The sequence below is a fragment of the Aethalodelphis obliquidens genome, unplaced genomic scaffold, assembly GCF_003676395.1.
Source record: "Aethalodelphis obliquidens isolate GAN/ISIS:26980383/991018 unplaced genomic scaffold, ASM367639v1 scaffold9, whole genome shotgun sequence".
Taxonomy (NCBI): domain Eukaryota; kingdom Metazoa; phylum Chordata; class Mammalia; order Artiodactyla; family Delphinidae; genus Aethalodelphis; species Aethalodelphis obliquidens.
The window spans coordinates 36,777,394-36,797,740 of record NW_020837953.1 but is presented as its reverse complement, the minus strand read 5'-3'; the positions used below and the strand labels follow the sequence as shown (position 1 = coordinate 36,797,740).

Here is a 20,347-nt window from a genome sequence, read left to right as displayed (position 1 = left end):
CAGAGCCCGTGAGCCATGGCCGCTGAGCCTGCATGTCCGGAGCCTGTGCTCCTCAACAGGAGAGGCCACAACAGTGAGAGGCCCGCGTACCGCAAATAAATAAATAAATAAATAAAAATTAGAAATGAAAAAGGAGAAGTTACAACAGACACCGCAGAAATACAAAACACCCTAAGAGACTACTACAAGCAACTCTATGCCCATAAAATGGACAACCTGGAAGAAATGGACAAATTCTTAGAAAGGTATAACCTTCCAAGACTGAACCAGGAAGAAACAGAAAATATGAAGAGATCAATCACAAGTAATGAAATTGAAACTCTGATTAAAAATCTTCCAACAAACAAAAGTCAGGACCAGAGGGCTTCACAGGCGAATTCTATCAATCATTTAGAGAAGAGCTAACACCCATCCTTCTCAAACTCTTCCAAAAAACTGCAGGGGGAGGAACACTCCCAAACTCATTCTACGGGGCCACCATCACCCTGATACTAAAACCAGACAAAGATACTACAAAAAAAGAAAATTACAGACCAAAATCACTGATGAATATAGATGCAAAAATCCTCAACAAAATACTAGCAAACAGAATCCAACAACACTTTAAAAGGATCATACACCATGATGAAGTGGGATTTATCCCAGGGATGCAAGGATTCTTCAATATATGCAAATAATTGTGATACACCATATTAACAAACTGAAGAATAAAAACCACATGATCATCTCAATAGATGCAGAAAAAGCTTCTGACAAAATTCAACACGAATTTATGATAAAAACTCTCCAGAAACCTACCACAACCTAATAAAGGCCATATATGACAGACCCACAGCAAACATCATTCTCCATGGTGAAAAACTGAAAGCATTTCCTCTAAGATCAGGAACGAGACAAGGATGTCCACTCTCACCACCATTATTCAACATAGTCTTGGAAGTCCTAGCCATGGCAATCAGAGAAGAAAAAGAAATAAAAGGAATACAGGGGCTTCCCTGGTGGCGCAGTGGTTGGGAGTCCGCCTGCCGATGCAGGGGGCATGGGTTCGTGCCCCGGTCCGGGAGGATCCCGCGTGCTGCGGAGCGGCTGGGCCTGTGAGCCATGGCCGCTGGGCCTGCGCGTCTGGAGCCTGTGCTCCACAGCGGGAAGGGCTGCAGCAGTGAGAGGCCCGTGTACCCCCCCCAAAAAACAAAACAAAACACACACACACACAAAAGGAATACAAGTTGGAAAAGAAGTGAAACTGTCACTGTTTGCAGATGACATGATACTATACAGAGAGAATCCTAAAGATGCCACCAGAAAACTACTAGAGCTCATCAATGAATTTGGTAAAGTTGCAGGATGCACAGAAATCTCTTACATTCCTATACACAAACAACAAAAGGTCAGAAAGAGGAATTAAGGGAAAAAATCCCATTCACCACTACAACAAAAAGCATAAAATACCTAGGAATAAACCTACCTAAGGAGGCAAAAGACCTGTATGCAGAAAACTGTAAGACACTAATGAAAGAAATTAAAGATGATACCAACAGATGGACAGATATACCATGTTCTTGGATTGGAAGAATCAACGTTGTGAAAATGACCCTACTACCCAAAGCAATCTACAGATTCAATGCAATCCCTATCAAACTACCAGTGGCATTTTTCACAGAACTAGAACAAAAAATTTTACAATTTGTATGGAAACACAAAAGACCCCCCAATAGCCAAAGCAATCCTGAGAAAGAAAAACGGAGCTGGAGGAATCAGGCTCCCTGACTTCAGACTATACCACAAAACTACAGTAATCAAGACAACATGATACTGGCACAAAAACAGAAATATAGATCAATGCAACAGGACAGAAAGCCCAGATATAAACCCATGCACCTATGGTCAACTAATCTATGACAAAGGAGGCAAGGATATACAATGGAGAAAAGACAGTCTCTTCAATAAGCGTTGCTGGGAAAACTGGACAGCTACATGTAAAAGAATGAAATTAGAACACTTCCTAACACCATACAGAAAAATAAACTCAAAATGGATTAAAACGTAAATGTAAAACCAGACACTATAAAACTCCTACAGGAAAACATAGGAAGAACACTCTTTGGCATAAATCACAGCAAGATCTTTCTTGACCTACCTCCTAGAGTAATGGAAATAAAAACAAAACTAAGCAAATGGGACCTAATGAAACTTCAAAGCTTTTGCACAGCAAAGGAAACTATAAACAAGACAGAAAGACAACACTCAGAATGGGAGAAAATATCTGCAAATGAAGCAACTGACAAAGGATTAATCTCCAAAATATATAAACAGCTCATGCAGCTCAATATTAAAAAAACAAACAACCCAATCCAAAAATGGGCAAAATACCTAAATAGACATTTCTCCAAAGAAGACATACAGATGGCCAAGAAGCACATGAAAAGCTGCTCAACATCACTAATTATTAGAGAAATGCAAATCAACACTACAATGAGGTATCACCTCACACCAGTCAGAATGGGCATCATCAGAAAATCTACAAACAAATGCTGGAGAGGGTGTGGAGAAAAGGGAACCAACCCTCTTGTACTGTATGTGGGAATGTAAATTGATATAGCCACTATGGAGAACAGTATGGAGGTTCCTTAAAAAACTAAAAATAGAATCACCAGGGCTTCCCTGGTGGCGCAGTGGTTGAGAGTCCGCCTGCCGATGCAGGGGACACGGGTTCATGCCCCGGTCCGGGAAGATCCCACATGCCGCGGAGCGGCTGGGCCCGTGAGCCATGGCCGCTGAGCCTGCGCGTCTGGAGCCTGTGCTCTGCAACGGGAGAGGCCACAACAGTGAGAGGCCCACGTACCGCAAAAAACAAAAACAAAAACATAAAAATAGAATCACCATATGACCCAGCAATCCCAGTACTGAACATATACCCTGAGAAAAGCATGATTCAAAAAGACACATGCACCCCAATGTTCATTGCAGCACTATTTACAATAGCCAGGTCACGGAAGCAACCTAGATGCCCATCGACAGATGAATGGATAAAGAAGACGTGGCACATATGTACAATGGAATATTACTCAGCCATAAAAAAGGAATGAAATTGGGTCATTTGTAGAGATGTGGATGGACCTAGAAGTAAGTCAGAAAGAGTTACTTCTAGGTAAGTCAGAAAGTAAGTAAGTAAACTTACTTCTCTTTCTGAAGTAAGTCAGAAAGAGAAAAAGAAATATTGTATATTAACAGGTATATGTGGAACCTAGAAATATGGTACAGATGAACCAGTCTGCAAGGCAGAAATAGAGACACAGATGTAGAGAACAAATGTATGGACACCAAGGGGGAAAGCAGGGAGGGCAGTGGTGGTGGGATGCGTTGGGAGATTGGTATTGACATATATATATGAGTATGTGTAAAATTGATAGCTAATAAAAACCTGTATAAAAAAAAGCGATAACAGCAACTCGATTGGCTGTATGAATCAGAATTTTATTAACAACTCTTGAACATACAATCATATCTCCATTTGAGAAATAAATGTCTCATCTTGCAGCCTACAGAAACTGAAAACCATCCTTCAACCTTAGTCGAGCCCACAAGAAATATAAGGCAAACACTTGGAAGCCACACAAACCAGGCCAGCTGCTGCTACCACTAAAACACTGGGGATATGGGAGGCTGTTGCCAGTCTCTATAACCAAGGAGTTTACATCTGAACATCCACGTGGGACATACAAGATCTTGGATCCCTACAAAAGCAAGGACTTGGAACTGAGATTCTTATAAAAATCCCTGAGACTCCTAACAGAGTGACAGTCTCAGTGAAAAGGAAGCTAAAACAGTACACAGACCAAAATAAACCAGTGAACCAACATAGAGTGATGACAAGGAAGGATGTTTGGTTTCAACTAGGTGTAGAGAGCCTGCTGTCATCCTGAAAATTAGTATACACGGGGAATGCGTTTACTTTGTGTACGGTAAGAGAGTTCGTTTAGGACATTAAACTCAGATTAAGTTCCAGCTAATGTTTTGCCTAAGACATGCTTTGAGAGGAGCTGCCCTCAATCGACATCCGGGAAAGTTTAGCAGAAGATAAGTTCATAAAACAAATTTATAAAATATACAAAGAAGCCATGATCCAAGCCAGAGAAGACAAACAGATTAGAAACCTCCCTCTGCTAGAAGAATTTCAAATAATAGCTTTAAATCAAAACAGATAATGAACGTAAAAGATAAAGAAAAAATCACTTTTTTTTTTTTTTGCAGTATGCGGGCCTCTCACTGCTGTGTCCTCTCCCGTTGCGGAGCACAGGCTCCGGACGCGCAGGCTCAGCGGCCATGGCTCACGGGCCCAGCCGCTCCGCGGCATGTGGGATCTTCGCGGACCAGGGCACGAACCCGTGTCCCCTGCATCGGCAGGCGGACTCTCAACCATCGCGCCACCACGGAAGCCCACTATTAGTTTTAAAAGTGGAAAAGTTCACGTTACACAGCATGCATGTCACACAGTATATACACTCATGAAATTGCACAAAATGAATTCCTGAATGCTGAGCAGGGAACGTTTTTCCACAAGTTCTGAAATTCTCTCTTCTTCCCCACCAAGTATAATGAAACCATAATAAAAATTCCTAGGACTTCAAGAAATCAATTAATACAGGGACTTCCCTGATGGTCCAGTGGTAAAGAAACCGCCTTCCAATGCAGGGGACGTGGGTTAGATCCCTGGTTGGGGAACTAAGATCCCACATGCCACAGGGCAACTAAGCCCACGCACCTCAATGAGAGAGCCCACGTGTCACAACTAGAGACAGAGAAGCCCGTGCGCTGCAACAAAAGATCCCGCATGCCGCAACTAAGACCCAACGCAGCCCAAAATAAATAAATATTTTTAAAAAGAAATCAATTAATACAGATTTTTGCACATTTAATTATTGAAGTGATCATATGAATCAAAAGTCTGGCCCATCTCTGAGGCTTTTCAGAGTACCCTGAAGACACAATTCTCGTTTTATAGGGTTTGCCCTTCAACCCCTAAGCATCCAGAATTGCTGCAATTTGCTCCAGTCAGAAATATGATCTAGAATAGTGGCAAGAAAATGTTTTCTAGCAGAAGTAAGAGAAGGGATCATACACCCTAAGTCTGACTTCACTGCTTTAAACAAGTACCTCTATACAAACTACTGCCTATTTCTATGCATCACAGCTGTGAAAAGCAAATGGTTTCTGAAGCCAGCTTTAAAGTGTTTCATCCTCAGGCAGAGACAGTAAGAACTATTCTCAAAAGTCAACAACAAAACACTGATATCCAAACCAAACTGTTACAATTTTAATATCCTCTCAAAGTAAACAAGGTACGCTAAATAAGTGCAAAAAAGACGGGAGTCATTAAGCATATGACAATTTCAGGTCGATATTATCTAAAAGAATGATGATGAGTTAATTTTCATAGTTAACTTTTGTAGCAATAACATTAAAAAATATTAACACTGAAATCAGAGGGCCAGGAATGTTTCTGGTAAGGCTTACAATTTAAAAAATGCTAGAGGTGCATGGGTTCTTGAGGTTCATTTACTTTGAATTTTGAAGAGTGTAAGATATAAAGGGAAGTTACAGAACTTCTAGTTCCTTTAAAACATATTCATAGGTTAAAAAAACCATGAAACTAGAAAAATGCCAAGACACTTTCCTTCCTGACATCACTAACCTCTACCTCATCCCTAATCATGGCAAAAGACAGTTCTTTCTTTTAGCTATCTTCTGGTTTACTGCTGAATAGTCTATATTCTTTTACTAAGGTGCTGGTGACTTATATTACTAACTCCAAGAGTATTTGCATTTCGAAAAAAATGTACCATGCTATGAAGACAACTTAACTCCAAATTCTGTTTGTCCATTTATCCCTGGGAGCTGTCTTGCAATATCAGGCCACCTAAGTGACAAACTGCTTAAAAGAATGAATGAATGTCAGGGATGAGTAGAAGTGGGATTTCAGTGCAGAACTTTGCTTTATACTGATTTCAGTTCTGAGATATGGTCTGTATCTTTGACTGTATTCCCTATGCCTGCTATTCTTTCTATTATTTGTTTGGATGTTTTTTTCAAAACATTTTTCTTCAATAGCTTCTCCTATTTTTGGAACTACCACATCACTAACTGTTGAATGACGACTCACAGGCAGGTAAATGAAGGGAAAAAAGGAAGGGTCAAACAAATTACTATTCTCCATCAAACAAGTGTTCTTTGGAGGGGCATTCACCTACAGCCACACCAAAAGTAAGATTGTTTTTTCAAAGAGTTACAAAAAAGCCCCAGGTCATCACCCCACCAAGGAGGAAGTTCCTAACAGTGAAGGCACTATGCTTCTGGAGCATACTGATGTTTACAGAGGCCAGTCTATTGAGGAAACAGGCGATTTATAAATATTTATGATACATTTCTCCCAGTCCCAACTGCCTGGCATTGTTTGCTTTTCTGCTCTGGTTTACTGTGGAACTAGGTGTTCTACAGTTCCAAAGAACCAGACACCTCTCAGAGACCTTCATGAGGAAATTACCTCGAGAGCTGAGCTGGGTGGGAAAACCACATCTTAAAGGTAGAGATCAGGTTTTTTGATTTGCCAAGTTTCTCAATTAGACAGGTCACAGTAGGCAATAAATATTGGGGATGTGGGTGACTAAAACATCTCCAGTACACATCTAGATCAACTGCTGGGGGAGCAGCCATTTGTCAAATTGTATAACTCAACTTGACAGGTACACAGAGAGCAAATGATACAGTGTAGGGCAATGTTTCAGAAGATGGGCTATGCTGACTTGTGTTTTTTTTTTTTTTCAGTACATGGGCCTCTCACCGCTGCGGCCTCTCCCGTTGCGGAGCACAGGCTCAGGACGCGCAGCCTCAGCGGCCATGGCTCACGGGCCCAGCCGCTTCGCGGCATGTGGGATCTTCCCAGACCGGGGCATGAACCCGTGTCCCCTGCATCGGCAGGCGGACTCTCAACCACTGCGCCACCAGGGAAGCCCTATGCTGACTTGTTAAAAGCCATATTCTTATGCACTACTGACGTAAGAATAGTTGATAAGCCTCAGATAACTTCTGATTAATATTATAAAAACCTAATGGTTAGATCCAAGATTCCAGGTGATGCTACATTAAAAAGAAATAATTTTGAATTCAGAAGAATATAATACTTTGACAATATTAATGATAAAGTAATAATGATAAAATTAATATTTCAGGAAAAATGAAACTTTAAAAAGAAAAAGCGGAAGAGCATTAAACCTATCTGCGAGTTAATCAGAGAGGGTACTTTTATTTTTCAGAACTAGTTATAAACCTTTGACATTCTGATTGCTATTTTCCTTAACCCAAGATTAAAGAAGAGGTCTTGCATAGAGGAATTCTTTTAAGTTTAGGATTGATTAGGCTTTAAAATTCCGAGAAGACAGTATTAGGGACTACAGACTATAGACCATGCTGGGACTATAGACTATAGACCATGCTGGTTTCCAGCCCCAAAGCAATGAAATTAACCACGGAGGAAACGATTCATATGAACGAGGCAAAAACAAAAAACACGTGTATGGTGACATATACCTTGGAGGCATTTTGTCTATTTGAAATTTCATTTGCATTTTTAGACAATGGAGTAACTCTTTGCTGGATGCACTAAAACATAAACACACCAATGAAGAAATCAGACTAGGAATTATAGCATTCATCTGATGTTTCTGGAAGTCAAGGAAAGTAGCCAATTAAAAAATAACTCGGGCTTCCCTGGTGGCGCAGTGGTTGAGAGTCCGCCTGCCGATGCAGGGGACAGGGGTCCGTGCCCCGGTCCGGGAAGATCCCACATGCCGCAGAGTGGCTGGGCCCATAAGCCACGGCCGCTGAGCCTGTGCGTCCGGAGCCTGTGCTCCGCAATGGGAGAGGCCACAACACTGAGAGGCCCACGTACCGCAAAAAAAAAAAAGTAAAATAAAAAAAAATAACTCAAACACTGCTTCTTTTTCATGTTCAACAAGCAAAATATAATTAATAACAGAAAAGCTTACCTGGGACTGGGCTCTTTCTTGAACTTAAGTTCTGAGAATCCATAATCTCTTCTGTTTGCCCATCTGCTTCTACCTCTATTTTGTTCTGAATCTCTTTTGCATCTTCATTAAGGCAAGTTCTTACGCTCTCGTCCTCTTCTAAGACTCTCTGAACTGCGGTGGGACCACTAGCAGTACTAACGTTAGAGGCAGCAGCAGGAACAATGACTGGTGTGGGAGGAGGAGAAGCTGGAGGAGTTGGAGGAGACGGAGAAAAGGAGGGAACTATGGAAGGGGTGATAGGAGTTGCAACACTCTCCACTTTCATTTCTTCTGGGGGATTTTCCAGAATCTCCAATTCAAGAGTCAATGGCAACACCTCCTGTTTTACTATTTCCACAATGCTTTCCGTGGCTGGTAATTTTTCACTAACTCCATTCATTTCATTAATTAGGTTAGTACTAGAAATCAGCGGAATATCATTAGGTGCTACACTACAAGATTTCTTGCATATATCATCATCAATTTCATCTGTTGGTGAAGGATCTGATGCTTCTGTGCAAGATGTGGGGCTGGGTATAGGAATTGTGTCTTCTTTTGAGGAAGAGAGTTCACATCTGTCATCAGTAGCAGTGGTGAATACTGGCTGGCTACTAAGAGCAGCAGAGGTGGGGGAAGCAACTGTACTTCGAGCAAGTGGAGAAATAGTGGTAGGTGATGGAGGCAGAGTAAGCTCTGGTATGGCTTCTACTGCAGTAACCTCAGATGTCTGGCCTGCTTGTTCTTTCTTCTCTCCACTAAGGGCTAGCCTAAGGACTGGGGAAGGAGTCTTTAACACTGGATCTGGTTTTGGCTTCTCTTCTGGGAAAGAAAAAAATGAAAGACATTTAGGAATAATTTTTGGATCAGAGGTTGCATTGTATTGTATTATTTTAGGGTAATTCTTTTAATCTCTTACTCTAAAACATGGGCAGCAGAAGACAGATCAAAATATTATTTTGCCACTCCAAAAACATTGTCATATTTTCTTCTCTATTTTCCACTATTACTTAACCTCCAATACATATATAAAGTTTATTTTTAAGTAAGAGAAGGAATTAATTCACCAAATGACTATGTCAAGAACACAAAGGGAAAATCTAATCAAACCTGTAACTAAAACATTCTCGGGATGGGAATGGGACTTTTCTTTAAGGTAGGGAAAGCCTTCATCTGTAGAAAATTTTTCTACCAAGGATACACTATGGAGACAGGACAGGACAGTTCAGGGGAAAATAACTGGAGATTAAATTATTAGATACAGATATTATTTTTTATTCTATATATTTCTGCATTTGGGGGATTTTTATAAAGAACATGTATTACCTGTATAAAAAAACTGTTTCAATAAAAACTATCATGGTGTCATTTATTATCAATGAAGTTTATTTTCAGTGAAATCAAGTTCCTGAACATAAAAATTCATTTAGAAATTAACTTTCATTTCTTAAAAGAGGCATATAACTAGAAATAATGTGAAGGAATAAAAATGGAAATTTATCTTGTATCTTCAGTTGTAAAAAAAAAAAATTCTTTAAGGAGAAACCAACGTTAATATTCAGATAATCAAGTCCAATTAAAAATAAACAATATATATTAAAATAATACAGAAAATGTACATCTGTATATAGACAGAAAAAGAATGACAGCAAGAGTGAGATAAATTGATAATCATAATAAAGGTTAATAAACTGATAATCATAATAAACCAGAAAAATGAAAGGAAAGCTAACTCAGGAAAATTTCTGTATTTTAAAATTCCAGGTAAACTGATACATGATTCATGCCTGGGAAGATGAAACCAAAGGAGATTAGACTGGTTTACAGCCTTGTGTTTCCTTAGTGGAATAAACAGGCTCCAGTGGAAAAACAGCTACTCATGAGCATGTTCATCAAATGCAAACAAAAATTTTAAGCACTGCTGAAAGACAATCTAAACTGAAAGGGACTTTACTTTCTCTGCCAGAAATCTTTATGCATAAGTGAAGTTGAGTGTTTACAATAACTTTTAGTTAAGTAAGTCTGCCAAAGAAAATATGCTTGTTGATCAGATAAACAGATGGTAAAATTAAGCTGTTAAAGGCTAATTCATTCACTGCAACTACTTTTACTGGCCTTAAAATTCACTTTAATCGATGGGCTTAGAGGCCAGTGTTTCTTTAACTCTGCCTATTTACTGTAGTGGAGAAATAAGATCAATAGGCTCTGAATGCCAAATATTTCAGACTAAGTTGCCAGGGCAAGAGACAAAAACATTCAAAGAAATACATCTATTATATTTATTACATATATGTGATATATATAAAATAAATACGTATTTATTAAAATATCTCTGATGAAAATACTTTCCAACTCAACCAGAGTAACTGCTACATGGGTAACCCAGATTATAAGATACCACTATTAAAAAGTACATCAGAGTATTACCCTTTGGGACTTCCCTGGTGGCGCAGCGGTTAAGAATCCGCCTGTCAATGCAGCGGAAACGAGTTCGATCCCTGGACCGGGAAGATCCCATATGCCGCAGAGCAACTAACTCCGTGCGCCACAACTACTGAGACCACACGCCGCAACTACTGAAGCCCACCCACTCTAGGGCCTGCGTGCCACAACTACTGAGCCCGCGTGCTGCAACTACTGAAGCCTGTGCACCTAGAGCCCGTGCTCCGCAACAAGAGAAGCCACCGCAATGAGAAGCCCGCGCACCGCAATGAAGAGTAGCCCCCTCTCGCTGCAACTAGAGAAAGCCCGCGCTCAGCAACGAAGACACAATGTAGCCAATAAATAAATTAATTAATTAATTTTTAAAAAAAGGATATTACCCTTTATGACCACTGAATGAAACCTAGATGAATTAAATTAAACAGCAGAAAATAGTAAATCTCACATTAACAATCTAATAAGAGTATGTCAATTCAATTATTAATTTTGGGAAATAAAATTTCTGATACTAAAAATATCAAACAAAAGCAGACCTATGACTGAAACTTCTATATACTCTTGAGAAATAGCTAACATTAATAAAGAAAATTAGAAACAAAAAAAAATTTCATTATTTTGAGAGCTCCTTATTTTGAAATAAGTCCTTTAATTAATTCATTAAACTTTTACTACAGAAAGCTGAAAGGTATAATAGAGTAGATCTAAATAAAGAACACTGATTTTATTTCTCTCAGAACTTTTACTATTAAGAGTATGTTTTTCAGAGCCATGATAGTTTGAAATCTAATGTACTGCATTCAAAATGTTTATACCATTTGGCCATTTTTAGGAATTTGCAGGAATTTCACCTTTAAGAATTTTTTCTAAGGAAATAAACACTGAAGAGAAAAGACAGGTCTAGAATATTTAAAGCAACAATATTTATAATAGAAAGATAAACTAAATATTTATATTATAAACTAAAATTATAATAGAAAAATAAACTAAATGTCTAACAATGAGGGACTTATTAAAGAAATAATGGTCGGGGCATATAATGGTAATTACTGCAATCATTTGAAATAAGTTTTTAAAAGAGTATTTAATTATATAGAAAGTTGTTTATAATAAAAGACATGTTTTTCTAAAAAGCAGGGCACAAAAATTGCACGTGGAGCATAAATCTACTGGTAACAAAAAAAATACAGAATGCTAACATAGATGCATATAGCGAAGTCTAGAATTACATACAGGTTATTAACAATGGCTCTGGATAATGAGATAAGAGATAATTTTTCTTTCTGTTTAACCACAGTTTCTATAATGAATGTCAAATTTATAAGAAAGAAAAAACTCCTCCCTTTTATTCTCATAGAGTGGTGGAACCAAGCTCCTAGATGGGCGCCCTTTGGTTGTCAGGAGCCACACATGACCGAAACGGTGTTGCTATCATTTAATGGGGAGAGACCAAGAATGCTAAGTAAGCATCCTGCAATTTGAGGGACAGTCTCATTTGACAGAGAACAGTCCTGTCCTAAATTCCAAAAGAGCCCCAGTTGAGCTACACTGGTACAACTGGTTGAATTACAACAGAATACCATTCGTTGAATACCTACTCTACATCAAGAGCCTTCAAAACGCACTAAGACTAAGGCTCAAATAACTTTTATTTGTATTTAATTATACATACCATATCCTCAATACGCTGAGCTGAATGCATTTTTTCAAACATCAAACAATCATTTAAGCTGTGTCTCTAGACTATCACACCAACTGAAGATTTTAATTCATTCAACAGTCTTTCTACAAGTCAAGTTGAGGTCTTCCTTGGGTTTTTATCAAGTACCAAAACAAATGGGAAATGGCATATTTGTCTGGAAACTTGGTCTTCATGTAACTATTCCAGCTGTTCACATCAAAAACTGAGAAAATCAGACACTTAATTATGGCAGCTAACATTTATTAAGCACTTAATATGTACCAGGAAATGGGTCAAATACCATATATACATAGTGTCCTTTAATTCTTACAATCACCAAAGGGATAAAAACTATTACGTTCCTATTTTACAGAGGGGGAAACTGAGGGTTTTAGAAATTAAGTCACAGGTCCAAGGTCATATAACTAGAACCTAAAAATGATTTCAGATGCTAAATTCTTCCAATTCAAGAATCTAAAAATGATCTCAAATCCTAAATTCTTCCAATTCAGAGGGGAAAAGGGGGGGGGTTATGGAAAAAGAAGTATTTAGGTGAATCAAGCTAGTGGGAGACTTTGGGGCTAAAGTGGGATCCCAGTACAAACCCTCCGTAATGATACTTCCATCAAGAGAGAAAAACCAATCTGACTGCAGAATGCAGAATCTATTGTTTCTGGGGGTAATATAACAATTTTTTAAAACAGTGCATTTTTGTATCCTACTTTAATTTCAAAATGAATCTACAGTTAAGAAGAAATTTTTTAAAACTTTCTTAACTGTTAAAGAATTCTCTGAAAAATGATGAACGCTTTCTAATTTTATTTGAATTACATATATTTAATTTAAAAAAGAAAACTACTCTGAAAACTATTCTATATATTGACAAGCTATGGATAGAATTAGAAACAGAAGATTAGAACTACTGAGTTTTCTGGAGAACAGCTGGTACTAGAGGAAGACAGCAGTAGTTCCAAAAAGTTACTATAAGCTCTATGAAATATACTTAAAACAGAAGTTTTTCTTTTCATCAAGGTAATGTCGAACATTTTCCAATTCACTCATATCTATATCAAACATCAATTTGAAATGTTGATTTTATTATTCAAATTTCCACTAAGCATAAAAAACTGAGAGGAAACAAAGAATCCTACATTCCTCCTTCTGCAAATCAAGGCCTAAATATGGTAAGATGCAGGTATCTACCTAATCCAAAAATCTTAGGTCAGAGCTATCACCAACAAGATATGTTATGAATTCCTTGTATTGTAGCCCAGCTAGAGAAAGTCAGCGTAAAGGATATATTTTAAGGCCTCTCTGCATGGTAATTATTTAGTATGTTTAGCACAATTCTAACTAGCAAAAGGATTATAACTGTGCAAAAGTAATGACATTTTGAAGGGAATACCCTGAAAATTCTCCACTCAGATTGAAAATATTCTGAATTTTGACTCAAAATTGCTTGATTATTGGTGGTAGGAAGTAGCCTTCCACAATACCTACAAACTGCACTCCTGCATGGTGAATGGCTTTAATATTAAAAAATTTAACTTTAAGCGTTTATGAGTCTCTAACTCTGAACATTGCTGAAAGAAGTATTTGACACTGCAAACTTTTAGAAGCATGCCAGTTTAGGATTCATTACCTATCTTGTGGTTTAAAACTATTTCATAAAACAAAATTTGGGACTTGTCTCTGTTCAAGTCTACTAGGCTCCTGAATACTAAAGGGAAAGAACACCATATTATCTTTGCATGCCGTAAGGAAACACTGAAACCACACATTAGAAGTTTGTGTTATCATCCTGCAATCCAGTGAAAAAACAATGCCACTAAATACCTCCACTTTGACTGTGTGCAAATTCCCAATGCTTTTTTTTTTTTGCGGTACGCGGGCCTCTCACCGCTGCAGCCTCTCCCGTTGCGGACCACAGGCTCAGGACGCGCAGGCTCAGCAGCCATGGCTCACGGCCCAGCCGCTCCGCGGCATGTGGAATCTTCCCGGACTGGGGCGCGAACCTTGTGTCCCCTGCATCGGCAGGTGGACTCCCAACCACTGCGCCACCAGGGAAGCCCCCCAATACTTTTTAAAGAATAATTTTTAGAAAGTACAGAAAGTATACATCAGCTATGGAATATTAAGGGGTTTGGAGGAATAAATAACTCAAGAAAACAGAAAACACATATGACTTCTATTCATTCTTAGAATGAAATCAGAAACATGAACAAACTAACTTGCTTCCTTCTGTGTCTAATGAATTATCTCCCAATTTTAGCTAAGGTCAACTTAAATCCAACTAGGCAGGAAAGAGAGACTGTGATAACCCACTTTCTGGCATGAGATTTCCCTTAAAGTTTCCTATTTATAATCCAAGAAGCAGTATGTGTACTTATTTCACCAACATTTGGTAAAATATATACATCGATTTATTTTCCCCAAGCTTGTTCCAAAAGAAACAGTTTAAGGCAGGTAAGCTTTTACCTATAAATATACATTGACAGTGAGGCATTAATAGAATGTAGGAAAAATTTTTACTAATCATACCTACTTTACTTTCTTAGAAGTAGAACACTGATTTTCCATCTCAAAGCTTTGTTTAAAAGTGGGTATCTAAATAATCCTCATGTTTTACTTTTATTCCTAAATGCTGAGGGCAATGTAATTAATTAAAAAAAAAAAAAAAGAAAGAGACTAAAGGTAAGAGGGAGGAAAATAGTCATACACAAACCTTGCTTCTGGTCGCTAGCTGCAGTGACAGGGGTGCTGGCAGCAAGATGAGCGCTCTCCACAGTCCCATAAACCACAGGGCTGTGCTCAGGGACCTGGCTGGGCAGCTGCTGGGATTTGAAGTACAAAAAAGGGTGATAATGAGCGTGCGAACATAAAAACTAGCAACATGGAACCCAAGGCAAGTGGGGAAGACAAAGTAGGGCAGGAGATCACAAAATTAAAAAAAAAAAAAACAAAAACAGAAAGCAAGGAAAAAATATATAGGCCAGTATAATAAATTCAAAGAGTACATGGGAAGACAAGGAAGAAAAGGAAAAGAGGCAGCAGGAAAGGGGAAGGAAAAGAGATGATTAATATTAACCACAGCAAGAGAAGACAGCACAACAATCATTAGTATAATGCATTCTCCAGTGTTCCTTCTAAGGACAGACTTTCAATCTAACAGTTATGTCACATCTGAGAGAGAATTTAGCATCCTCCCAGTCAAGACCAAAGGGACTTGGTCAACTTCATTTATAAATTACCTAGCAAAGTAGTTCATCAGTCAAAAAGAGGACAAACAAAACATGATGGGTTTTAAAACCAGTTACTGATTCAAGAAAACAATACTGAAAGGTGATTCTTACCATTTGTCCATATAACCACTCAGGTGAAATGCAACTTGGAAAGCCTTTAAAGAAACTTTCACCTTAAAATGTCTTTAGATTCTGGGTCAAGGATGATATCTTTTCAGAGTCTGAAATCTGAGTAAAGTATCTGGCTTTTCAGAGCTAAGAGAAAACTATCCTTTTCAATCAGCCAGTATATGGAATAAAAAATGCCCATCAAAATCCTAGCAGAGTAGGTTGAAAAAAATTGCAGGCATTGTTCAACTTAGAGGGAAGAAGAATTACACAAGAAAGAACAAGAACATTCAATCTGCATCACATTCCAGTTAGGTATTTGTTCTGGATTTGAGGGTTACACAAAAGCCACACAACAAAGCAGTGTCTCTCCTCGGAGATCTAAGGTCAATTTTTTGATAGCTATAATCGTCTATGTTGAATTCTATCAGTGCTATCAGAGCAGAGCTCCCTGCACAATTCTGATTTTTTTTTTTTGGAGGGGATGGGGAAATTGGGGGTAGACAGGGCCACTCAAAAATGGGAGTTAATGAAAAATATTTTCGAGTCAGTAAGTCTCACATACAGTAGGAATATAAAATGAAATATATGAGTTAAACACCTATCATTTACCGTATGTCATTTAACTAACAATGCTTTTCACAATGTACAACATACAATTTATATAGGACTATATGTAATGTATAAAATAACAGATAAAAATGGGAAAAATAGTATTATCTCACCTATTCATTATAGACCATGAAAGTACTCATATTCCACAAAAACTTCTAAATGAAGACCACTAAAATTATATTTCCATATGTAAAAAATGAAAGAGTTTCTATTTTCACTTTGAATCACTGTCAAATGGATAGTACTACCATGATTACTCTACTCTGAATCCTTAGCTCCAGTGGGAAAAAAATTCTATTATTAAAATTCAAAAACTAGGAAGGGTTCCCAGCTGTAAGTGAAAATAACAGTCACCCCTCTATACCCACAGATGTGTGAACCGCAGATACACAGACCTGATTGTACTAGCCATTAATACCTAAAAGACTTAAATATCCACGGATTTCGCTATCCGTGGGTCCTGGAACCAATCTTCTGTGGATACTGAGGGATGACTGTAGGGACTCAGTTCAATTCTATGGTTGAAAACAGCTCTAGAACAAAGGAAAGAGCCTATACTCTTTAATATTTATTAAATAGTTATCCACATAACCCAGGAAAGAAAGATCTGTAAATTGTGTCCTTTACCAGAAAGAATGAAAATATTAACTACTCTAATAGTCAGGGAAATTAATAACCAATGAAAAAGGGTAACTGCTGAAAGTAGGTCACCAAAATAAATGACATACATGGTTAAGGTGGGAGTTTTAAGACAGTAAAAGACTGCTGATACCTATAAATTTGTATAGATCAGAGAGTTTTTCAATCTAAGATTAAAATACCTTCAATCATATTAAAAAGACAACTGCACAGGCATTTTTCCAACAACAAAGCCCTAGGAAGATGTTATGTATAAAGATTTATAAGAAAGGAGTGAGATAACATGTTGGTTAACTCATAGTTCCAAATCCAAGTATCTAGTACTTAGTTATATAGCCACGGAATGCTAGGAAAGTACTCAATTTCCTCAGCTGGGGACTTCCCTGGCAGTCCAGTGATTAAGACTCCACACTTCCAATGCAGGGGGTGCAGGTTCGATCCCTGGTCGGGGAACTAAGATCCCACATGCCACATGGCGCAGCCGAAAAGAAAAAAAAAAAAAAAAAAAAACCACACAAAGGTAATCCTTAGCTGTAAACTGAAAAGGAACTAAAGATCCTACAGTGCCTTTCAGCTTTAACATTCTCTAAGCCTCTGATAGGACCAAGAAAATAACATACTAACATACAACATACATCAATACTTTAATTTTGTTTCAGATTAATTTTAATTTAGGATAATCTCAAATGTTAGCTAACCTCTAATTTCATCTCTTCTCAGGTGACATGATCAACCCTGTTGAGAATATATTTAATGAATTTCAAAATCACTGCACTTCAGTCACTTTCACTGTTAGTAGGAGTTAAAATTTATAAAAATCAGACTGGAAGGGCAATTGATATCAAAACATAAAATAATTCAACAAAGATGCTCAGGAAGTCAGGTTAAAAGGTTAGGGTTTGTCTGGCAACATCACATTGTTTCAACAGTTCATAATTTATGTCAATACTAAATTCCCTCCCCACATCAAATTTTTCAAGATCAAAGCTCTGATTGGCAGAAGAAAAAAAATTCTCACTTTTCAAATACAATGTTAAGGAAGCTTATTTAAAGAATGGCAAGGTATCAGATACTTGATAGTACCCAAGAAGTGAATTTCCTGTATGAACTCTACTTGAGAATCTACTCTGCTGAAGATTTACATATTAAATTTGAAATACTGGCCTGAAGGGATACTGGTAGATGTGGGCCCACAGGAACAATTAATTTTTTTTAAATAGAGTACCAACAGATAAAACGAGGCAACAAAATCTGGATTGTCTTTAATATTCTTTGTACAATTTAAAATTCAATTCTCGAGAGCAGCCAAGATGGCAGAGTAGAAAGACTCAGTTATCTCACTCATGAGCACGCCAAAATCACAACTGTCTTCAAAACGACCATCAATGAAAAAGACTGGAACCTACCAGAAAAGATTTTCTAAAACTAAAGACATAAAGAAGGAACTAAAACAAGACGGGTAGGAGGGGCAGACTCGTGATATAATCAAATCCCATACCCCTGGGTGGGCAACCCACAAACTGGAGAATAGTTATATTGCAAAGGATTTCCCGTAGGAGTGAGAGTTCTGAGACCCACGTCCAACTCCCCAGTCCAGGGGTCCTGCACCGGGAAGATGAAACCCCAGAGCATGTGGCTTTGAAGGCCAGAGCGGCTTAATTTCAGAAGCCCCATAGGACAGAAGGCAAAAGAAACTTCACTCTTAAAAGGGTGCACACAAAATCTGATGCGCACTGGGACCCAGGTCAAAAGCAGTAACTTGATAGGAGCCTGGGCCAGACCTACTTGCTGGTCTTGGGCAGTCTCCTGGAGAGGTATTTGTGGGGGTGTGTGTGTGTGGCTGTGGCTCACCCTGAGGACACAGATACTGGTGGCAGCCATATTTGGGAACATTCTACTGTGTGACCACTGCTGCTGGTGGCTGCCATCTTCACTCACTAGTTCCAACACCTAACCCTAAATCCACACAACAGCCTGTAGGCACCAGTGCTGGGACGCCTCAGGCAAAGCAACTCGGCAGGAACAGAGGCCCACCCATCAGCAGACAGGCCGCCAAAAGACGTCGTAATCCCACAGCCACCTCTAGACGTGCGCCAAGACATGCCCTTGCCCACCAAAGGGCCAAGAACCACTTCCACCCAGCAACAGGCATGCACTGCCCTCTCCCTCCAGGAAGCCTGCACTAGCCTCTAGAACAGCCTCATCCAACAGGGGGCAGACACCGGATGCAAGAAAACTATGATCCTGCAGTCTGCAGACCCAGCCCACTCACAGCAGGCCAGACCTTATCCTGGGACCAGCTTGGCCCAGGCCCGGTCCACCAGCAGGCCAACACAAGCTTCAGGACACCCTGGATCCCATACCAAACTGTGTCAGGAACTGGCTCCCCCACCAACGATTTGAAACAAGTTCTAGGGTCCCTGGGCCCTTCAGCCAGACTTCAGGAACCAGCTCTGCATGCCACTACTAACCCCAGGCACTAATCCCAGGACCTGGTGTAGTACAGGCAACAGCCTCGGAGTCTTTGGGATCCTGACTCCACCCACCAGTGAGCCGGCACTAGCCCAAGGGCCCCCTAGGGATCTAAAACAAGCCACCTCGTGACCAGGCCCCACCACACAGCAGCTAGCAGCATCCACACAAGGCATGGCCTGGCAACCAATCACACTAGGGGCCAACAAAGCCCACCAGACCACCCACACAGTCAGCCCTCCACAACAGAAGGAGTCACTCAGTCCTCTTAGGAGGAACCCCTAGAGCATACAGCTTGGGTGACAACAGGGGCGTGCACGGCTGGGACCCATAGGATGTCTCCTATAGAAGGTCACTTTTCCAAGTTTGAGAAATGTAACTAACCTACCACATATATAAAAATACAAATAGAAACTCAGACAAAATGAGGTGGCAGAGAAACATGTTCCAGATGAAGGAACGAGACAAAACCCCAGAAGAAAAACCAAATGAAGTGGAGACAGGCAATCTACCCAAGAAAGAGTTCAGAGTAATGATTGTAAAGATGATAAAAGAACTCAGGAGAAGAATGGATACACAGAGTGAGAAGTTTTTAACAAAGAGTTAGAAAATATAAAGAACAACCAAACAGAGATGAAGAATACAATAACTGAAATGAAAAATATACTAGAAGGAATCAATAGCAGACTAAATGATACAGAGGAATGGACCAGTAAGCTGGAAGACAGAGTCGTGGAAATCACTGCTGCCGAACAGAAAAAAGAAAGAGGGCTTCCCTGGTGGCGCAGTGGTTGAGAGTCCGCCTGCCGAAGCAGGGGACACGGGTTTGTACCCCAGTCTGGGAAGATCCCACATGCCGCAGAGCGGCTGGGCCCATGAGCCGTGGCCGCTGAGCCCGCGCGTCCGGAGCCTGTGCTCCACAATGGGAGAGGCCACAACAGTGAGAGGCTCGCGTACCGCAAAAAAAAAAAAAAGAAAGAAAAGAAATGAGGACAGTTTAAGAGACCTCTGAGACAATATCAAGTGTACTAATATTCATATTATAGTGGTCTGAGACAAAGAGAGAGAGAAAGGGCCTGAGAAAATATGTG

The 20,347-nt window shown here is 39.4% G+C and overlaps 1 protein-coding gene across 16 annotated transcripts in view; it reads right to left on the bottom strand.

The window, feature by feature from the left end:
- EIF4G3 (eukaryotic translation initiation factor 4 gamma 3) overlaps window positions 1-20,347 on the bottom strand; it is a 369,011-nt gene that overhangs the window by 122,763 nt on the left and 225,901 nt on the right. For 13 of the 16 annotated variants that reach the window (XM_027109874.1, XM_027109876.1, XM_027109872.1 and 10 more), the window contains 2 exons: window positions 14,906-15,014; window positions 8,043-8,882 (listed from right to left, as the gene is read on the bottom strand). In XM_027109874.1, the coding sequence (XP_026965675.1) occupies window positions 8,043-8,882; window positions 14,906-15,014 (949 nt within the window). The remainder of the gene's footprint in view (window positions 1-8,042; window positions 8,883-14,905; window positions 15,015-20,347) is intronic. The other 3 variants (XM_027109878.1, XM_027109879.1, XM_027109866.1) reach the window with 2 other exon arrangements.